At 37.2% G+C, this 8,578-nt stretch overlaps 1 protein-coding gene across 4 annotated transcripts; it reads left to right on the top strand.

Moving 5' to 3' along the window:
- Positions 1-2,257: 2,257 nt before the first annotated feature.
- On the top strand, positions 2,258-7,494 carry LOC109217591 (pentatricopeptide repeat-containing protein At3g54980, mitochondrial-like). Of its 4 annotated transcripts, none has more exons than XM_019381849.1 (4): positions 2,258-5,039; positions 5,135-5,199; positions 6,535-6,731; positions 6,898-7,494. In XM_019381849.1, the coding sequence occupies exon 1, from the start codon at positions 2,350-2,352 to the stop codon at positions 4,942-4,944; it is 2,595 nt and encodes an 864-aa protein (XP_019237394.1). In that variant the 5' UTR covers positions 2,258-2,349; the 3' UTR covers positions 4,945-5,039; positions 5,135-5,199; positions 6,535-6,731; positions 6,898-7,494. The 4 variants fall into 4 exon arrangements, with proteins under 4 accessions (XP_019237394.1, XP_019237395.1, XP_019237393.1 ...); XM_019381850.1 differs by lacking the exon at positions 6,535-6,731 and adding an exon at positions 5,954-6,126; XM_019381848.1 differs by lacking the exon at positions 6,535-6,731.
- The last annotated feature ends 1,084 nt before the right edge of the window (positions 7,495-8,578 follow it).

The raw sequence follows: 8,578 nt of genomic DNA, 5'->3' as shown, positions 1-8,578 counted from the left end.
TAAAATTACTCAAAATAGTAAAAGAGACGAGGTCACGAGCGCAGCTCTACATCCAAAACTATTGATTACCTAAAAATGGGAAAAGAAACTATTTATACTAGGCTGAAATTCTAGACAAAAATACCCATGCGGGGCTAGTGCGGACCGCACAAAATCGAGTGCGGCTGCACTAAGGGTCTTGGCTTGACTTTTCTGCTCTCTGAAGCTTAGCCACCGCGGACCGCACAAAATGCACCGCGGCTGCGGTGGCTTCTATTTCGGTCCGCACAAAATAGATCGCAGACCGCATTGGGCATAATTCTTCAATTTGCCATCTCTCTGAACCTTGGATCTGCGGACCGCACGAAATCAAGTGCGGTCGCATTGCCTGATGGCCTGAAAGACAGTCTCTGAACTTCATCCTTGCGGACCGCACAGAATGGTGTGCGGCCGCACTGGCCCTGTTTGACTGAGCTTTGTCTTGTCTTGGTACTTGTACAAGTTTCACTCCTTTTTAAGCTAGTTTTTGACACTTTGTCACCTTGATGATCAAACATGCAATCAAGCACAACTTGTGAGCCTTTGGGACTATTTTGTACACATTTCTAATCAAAACTTAAGCAAGAAGGAGTGTAAAATGCATCATAATCCCTAGTTATCAATATTTCCAGCATTCATGGGATTCAATCCCAATTTTAGTTGGTCAATTAATTAATGAGAACAAGCAATATAAGAGAATTCGTAAAGAACTTTCTAGTTCGTTAATATTTACCCATGTGAATTCTCTATTATTTTTGCACACCATACTTAAATTAACATGGCTAAACCAATTGTGCCAACTGAATAAATTATCAATATTGATAAACTTCAGGTTTACACCATGACGCGTGCAATTATCAATAAACTCCAAGTTTTTATATCAATAAACTTCTACTTTATTGTGGCATTCTTTTGCTTGTCTAGTACAAACTGGAGAATAAAGCGAGTAGCTTTTCACATACATATTGCCTCGCTACAAGTTGTAGTAATAGAAGATATTAAATCTTTCCTTTATTTATAGTCTTAATATAATCAATCGCTTTCGCGAATACTTTAGAAACTAAATAAGTTTCTTTGAGACATACTACAAGATAATGCCTTATTGATAATCAATTTTATTCCTCCAAAGTAGTAATAATTGGCTCTTCCAGAGCTCTCAATTAATTTTGTACTATCATATATTCATCAACATCCATATGGTGAATAAACTTTTACGGAGAAAGTTATACCATTATAGTTATGGTCAAAATTATATGCAAGATATGTTTCTTGCATTAATGTTATTCCTTAATAATCACATTACCAAAATATTTTGGTGTGCAATAGGTACGTGACTGATGACCATTCATGCCATAATAATGACATTATTTTCTTATATCATCTCAAACCTCCTTCTAGAGGTGAGTGTGGTATATTCACTACCACTAGCACGTTCATATTCTTCCAAGAATGAATATGTATTCATAAATGAGATGCTGTCACATTCACATCATGAATGGACCATAATCATTTCATGTCAAATCGATGACAAACATTACTTTCACAGAGTGAAGGATTATTTTGAGAATCCTTATTATTCTCATTATCACAATGGTGACTATTATAATTTCGTCTATTACCATGTCCTCATCCATTGATACCTTCACGGTAATAATTTTGTCTTCTTTCAGACTTATCACATATTGATACCACATTCTCTTAAGGGAATGAGAATGAAGCAAATTCAATGGGACGAATTCCCACTTATTGTGCTCACGATCATACATGACTTTGATCACGGCAAGACATAGAAATTTTACAACTTCGAGTGATTATAATTTCTTACTAACTCCATTAGAGTTATAATCAAAATTTATTTTCTTTCCTTGTATTTAAAATCAAATTATAGAATAAAAGAGTAATATACGGTAAAATACATACCTTAAATCGAGAATTTAATTATGAAGGAAGTTCATGGAACAATTGACAATCATTATGCTCAATCCCAAAATCTACTCAATTGGTTAGAGTCTCGTGCTGATAATGCGTAATAAAATAATAAAAGAAGAAGAGTATTGCAGAGAAAAGTAGGAAGAGAGAATTCTTATTGATTTTGAGATCAATTACAATGGAATAGAACCAACTAAAAATGCCAATGAAATGTTTCATGTTTGAGGACGAATAGGTGATTGAGTCTAAACTTGAGGGCTCAAAAGAAAATTCTATCAAAACATTAGCCAATGAGTCAATAACCCGAATTCTTTGTTTTCTGGGATGAATGAAAAAGACAGCAATTGCTGCTCTGGGGTTTAGGGTTAGTGTGCTTTAGCTGACAAAAAAACTAGCAAAAAAATGAAAACTTTAGTTCTCCCTTCTTCTTCCTCACAGATTCCTCCATGGCTAATCCTCTTTTGCAGACGCCATCTTTGCACTTCTTCAATCTCATCCTCAATAACAAATCAACACCCACAAATTTCTGAACTTTCCCATTCAGATTCTCTTGAAAAACCCATCTTAAACCCTCAAGATTCTGAAAAGCTTGTACCTTTACATGACATTGACCATTCTTGTGACAAACCCATTTCAGAAGATGGTGGGTTTACCAAGAATCATGTTGTTGATGTGCTTTTGAGCCACAGAGATGACCCTGATTCAGCTTATAGGTATTTCCAAACTGCTAGACAACAAAGGGGTTTTTTGCATACTAAATCTGACCCTTTCTTTGTTTTGCTTCACATATTAGTAAGTTCTACAATGCATCAACATAAAGCTCAACGCTTGCTTGATAATTATGCTTTTAGTGACTCTGGTCCCTCTGCTACTGTTATTTTTAATGGTTTAGTTAATTCTTGTAAGGCTTTTGATTTCGAGTTAAATCCTCGAGTTTTCAATTTCTTGATAAATAGCTGTGTGAAAGTTAATCGACTGACTGATGCAATTGATTGTTTCAATCGGATGGTTGAACTTGATATAATGCCGTGGATCCCGATTATGAACAAGCTTTTGAAGGCATTGGTGAGGCAGGACATGATTGGAGTAGTGCGAGATTTGTATACTGATGTAGTGTCTAGAGGGATCTGTTATGATTGTCGTACTGTGCATATTTTGATGTCTGCTTGTCTGAGAGAAGGGAAAATGGAGGAGGCGGTAAAGCTTTTTAAGGATGCTAAGATGAGTGGGATTAAGCTTGACGCGGGATTGTATAGCCTTTGTGTTTATGTCGCTTGTAAGGAGCAGAATCTAAGTTTCGCGTTGGAGTTGTTGGGGGAGATGAAAGACAGGGGTTGGGTTCCTTCCGAGGGCACTTATGTGAACATACTTTCCACTTGCGTGAAGCAAAGGAATATGGTTGAGGCGTTAAGGCTCAAGGATGAAATGCTTAGTAATGGGCATCCGATGAACTTGGTGGTTGCAACAAGTTTGATGAAAGGGTATCATGTGCAGGGCAATTTATCAAATGCTTTGGATTTGTTTGACAAACTGGCCGAGTATGGACTCACTCCAAACAAGGTGACATATGCAGTTTTAATAGAAGGCTGCTGTAAAAATGGGAATATTGAAAAAGCAGTAGAAATTTACCGGCAAATGAAACTTGCTGGAATCAAGCCTAATGTTTATGTTGAGAATTCTTTAATAAAGGGATTTTTAAGTGTTAATTTGTTAGATGAAGCATTGAATGTGTTTGATGAGGCAATAAATTCGGGTACGGCCAATGTTTTCGCTTACAATAGTATAATAGCCTGGTTTTGTAAGAAGGGTCAAATGGATGACGCTCAAAATGTGTGGGATAAGATGGTCGATAGTGGAGTCGTACCTTCTATAGCCTCTTTCAACAATATGATTCTTGGAAATTGCAGAAATGGGAATATGGACAAAGCATTGGATTTGTTCTCTAAGTTGCCAGAAAGGCTGTTGAAAGCTAATGTTGTAACATATAGCATTTTGATTGACGGATATTTTAGAAAAGGTGACACTGATAAAGCGGGGAACATGTTTGATCAAATGGTCTCTTCAGGAATTGCCCCTACTGACTACACATTCAATACCATAATAAGTGGTCTGTCTAAAGCCGGCAAAATGTCAGAGGCAAAAGATTTGCTTAAAAAGATTGTTGCAGGAGGTTTCCTTCCAACATGCATGTCTTACAATAGCCTAATAGATGGATTTTTGAAGGAAGATGATGTCACCTCAGCATTGGCTGTTTACAGAGAGTTGTGCGATAGTGGGATTTCCCCAGATGTTGTAACTTACACAACTTTAATTGATGGGTTCTGCAAAAGCAATAACATTGATCTAGCTTTAAAAATGCTGAATGAGGTGAGAAATAGAGAAATTAAGTTAGATGTTATTGCGTATGCTGTCCTTATAGATGGCTTTTGCAAAAGAAGAGACATGAAAAGTGCTTCTGAACTTTTTGATGAAATCCGCCAAGTTGGTCTATCTCCTAACCTATTTGTGTATAACAGCATGATAAGTGGGTTTAGAAATGTAAATAATATGGAAGCAGCACTAGTCTTGCGTGATAAGATGATCAATGAAGGCGTTACGTGTGATTTGGAAACATACACCACATTGATTGATGGGCTTTTAAAGGACGGAAAAATAGTTATGGCGTCCGATTTGTTCACTGAGATGCTTGGAAAGGGTATAATGCCTGATGACATCACATATACTGTTCTTGTACACGGTCTTTGCAATAAAGGTCAGGTTGAGAATGCGCACAAGGTCTTAGAGGAGATGTGTAAGAAGAGTACGACTCCTAATGTTCTGATTTATAATACACTAATTGCTGGATACTTCAAGGAGGGAAATTTGCAAGAGGCATTTAGGTTGCATGATGAGATGCTTGACAAAGGTCTTAAGCCCGATGATGCAACCTATGATATTCTTGTAAGTGGATCATTCAGAGGAAACAGTTTCGCTCTTGGTACTTCATTGCCGCAATGAACAAGGATACCCTCTCGCATGCCTGTTTTAATTTCTTGAAGAGATATATTGTCCCCTGGGTTTCATTCTTGTCACATGTCTCTGCTGTCTGCAAGGTAAACTGAACTTGCTAACTTGTTTTTACAGTGAATTGAGTTAGGTACCGATGAGATTTGGATTCACTATGACCATTCATTTCTATATCTCTTAGGTTGACAGCTTTAATGGTTGGGGTCCATGAACTGCTTTCGCTTCGTCCGCTTGAGTCCCTCAAAGGTATGAATTCTAGTTCATCTTTCTAAGATTGTCACCTGTGCACTCATAAAAGAGAGGGTGGGGTTGGGGGAAAATCAAAAGAGAAACAGGATTTTCTGCTGATTCATAATTTCATTGAATGGTTTTATCTGATTTGGATATGAACTTGGGTCTTCTAAAATCTTGAAATCGAACCGATAAGTTCAAGGCTTCAAGCTGTCTGGTAAATGTTGATCAATAAGTGAACAACTGGAACTTTGTTTTTTGTTTGGTAAATTTTAATAGTTTAATTTGGCGATACTCAAGGTGTGCTGGTGCTGCATCGTCTTATTTGGACCTTATAGAAGCATGAATACCAGATAACCTTTTTTGTAGGTAAGCTTATTTTATTCACACAAAAGCACTATTACTGAGTGCTGGATATTCACAGAGGAGATTGCAGCAAAAATCTCAGCTCCCTATTTTTCAGCTGGGGGGCTGCGAAAATCTAATGAGCTGTCTCTACCCATTTAGAATCTGCATCTTACACCAAAAATCCGGAAAAAAGACATTTTATTTTTAAGCTAGGAATATCCTCTCGGAAAATCTCAATTTTCTTCTCTTTCCAAATGATCCACTATAAATAGGGTGAGATAGCGTCCCAAATCTGGCTTCCGTCTTTCCTATTCCTTTCCTTGTCCAGCTATGCAGCTGCTACTTCTGTTTTAGGCATTTGCTCATCTTACTCCAAATATATTGAGGAAGAGATACCAACAGTTTTGAGGCCATTTTGCAGTGTAGGAACAGATGATTGCTATTTTAAGCCACCATTCCACGGAGGTAAGATTCCCCTCCTTTGATATTCACCAAGTCAGGGCTGCCTCATAAGACACCACCCGACAGAAGCAAGCCCCTTAATATGTAGCCCTGTTCCTCCAGATTCTCTTCCAAGGCCATTGGCCATGTCAGGTCAGCAGTTTAGTAGGTTTTACACTGAATTCTTCATTTCGTAGTGACTGATGAATACCTGAAGTTTTGGGGCTTGTCTGATCTTGATCCAAAACTGAAATTTCCTTGTGTTAGGCAACTCTTCTTATGCTAAAATAAGTGATGTAATGGTTGAGGACCTTCCACAATTTGCTTTTTCCTTTGGTACCAACCAATTTTGCTACCCCCACCCCGCAAACACACACACACCAAAAGATCCTTTATGATGTTTGCAAAATCATGATGTAACTTGAACCACCTTGTTGGTGCCCATCTTTTAAAGTCCTTTCATCAATCAAAATAGATAAAAAAAAGAAAAAAGAAAAAAGAAAAAAGAAATTTCCTTGTTAATAACTGAATCTTGTCTGTTCAAACAATTTCTTACTCTAGGTCGAAGGCCTGATATGAGAAAGCTTAAAGATGTGCGATCATATTGAGTTCAAGTATCTTGTCTTAACCCTTTTGCTGAAGTATAAGAAAAAAGGCAAACAAGAATTAGGAGGCACTTGGAAAAAGGAGGAAAAACTTGCTGGTTTAATTTTCATCTTCACCTATGGAAGTTGTAGTCTTTCCCTTGTTATATTTTGGTAAGACTGGAAATGAGGTGATAATCTTATTTGTTAGGCATAGCAATGGTTGAAAAAGCTGATGAAATTGATTTGCAGATGATTACTTTTTTCACTTAAACAGGGAAACCTGTCCTCTCCTTTTCAGCTTTTAGCCGTGCCTAACGTAGTGTAAGTTCATGCTCAGGTATCTGAAGAGTCTCAAAGAGGTAGTATTACCTGATTTCACTTTGTCTGTGAAGGCTACACAGAGGAAGACTAGATAAGTACTGCAGCAAAACTTGGATCACTTGAAATATTGTAAAGCAGACTATAGAGAACTTCCACTGAACCTACGGTTGCAAAGCAATACTGGTAATTGGTCCAAGGATGCATCACGCTTCTACTTCTCGTGTATCTCAACTGTATTTTTATCATGGTATGACGCTCGACAGTATGTGCTGTGAGGAAGTCTTTCCGGGGATGAAGGTAGAAGTTGTGAACTATTTATGGGAAGATATGCTGCCAAGTGATAATCTGTTATATGTCCAAGGGGGAACAGATTGTGTGCTAGACATGTAAGCTGAGGTTTAAATCATTTGTATAGATTCTTTAAGCAATCCAGACTTTATAGTTTATGCAGCTTCTGATTCTGAAATGTCAGTCACCAAATTACTTTATAGAAAAAAGGAAAAGAGTGTCAAGTCTCCAAATTAAGAAGTGAGGAAAGATGAATGAAACTTGTACAGCTTTTCTTTCTTGGATAGAATGTTCAGTTTGTTTTGCTCAGAATTTACTTTTCTTCTGTCACAATACAGTAAGCAATATTTCCCTCTAAGATATAAAAGGACTCATGTCATGACTTAAGGAAAAAATCCCCAGATAAATATTTGTCAGCATAATGCTATCCATATGCAGTAATGGTACACCACTAAGCCTCAGTCCCAAACAGGAGGGGAGGGGATCCGCTATATGAATCCATATTGATCGCACTATTCCATTTAAATCCTCTCATGCCAATACATATAAAGTATTAGGAGTTGTATATGTTATCTATAAGTCGTAATGGTAAGAGTTTCAATAACCATATTTCCTGCATTATTCTATAAGTCGAGCTCTGTCCTTGGATTCCATCGTTCTAGCCTTCCTATTTGGGGTGTTCAAAATCGAACCGAAACCGAACACCGAACCGAAATTGAAGCTTAATGGCTTATTGGTATCGGGTTAACGGACGGGGAATGCATTAAAATTTTTTTATTAACGGCTTATCGGTTTGGGGGCGGATTATTCAATTTTCTTAACGGATAATCCGTTAACCCGTTAAGAATATATATATATATATATATATATATATATATATAAAATTTATTTTTATCCATATATATATTAAATATCAAAAACCCTTCCACTTCCAGTACTCTATCTCTAACCCTAGTCTAGGGACCGTAACAACAGATGCTCATGCGATCTAGTTATCAATGATAGAGTTCCCCACTTGGATTAAAGCCAAAAAGACATAGTCTTAGAGCTTTACGATAACTTATTCTCACTCGTTCATCCTGTCATATCTTTGACACTCAGCTCATCTTCTCATAAGCTCATGTGATACTAAGCTTAGCGCCTCTCATGACAGTTGACAGATGTACACTTTAACCTTAGAATAGTTGTGTCACCTTGCTTGAACTATTCAAACATTCTCTGTAACACACATATTCCACTAAATAGAAGGAAACTTTTAGTAATTAGTACTTCATAAGAAGTCATACACCATCAGACCTCCTTAAAGGATATAACTACACCTATCTTTGTCCTTGTCCAACGTCTTACAGTAACCTTATCATGGTTGCCACTCTCTAAGCAATTTGTTCTGCTTTTTTCACTCTACAACA

Source organism: Nicotiana attenuata, unplaced genomic scaffold (assembly GCF_001879085.1).
Source record: "Nicotiana attenuata strain UT unplaced genomic scaffold, NIATTr2, whole genome shotgun sequence".
NCBI classification, from domain to species: domain Eukaryota; kingdom Viridiplantae; phylum Streptophyta; class Magnoliopsida; order Solanales; family Solanaceae; genus Nicotiana; species Nicotiana attenuata.
The sequence above is the reverse complement of the archived record's forward strand: the minus strand, read 5'-3'. Positions and strand labels throughout refer to the sequence as shown.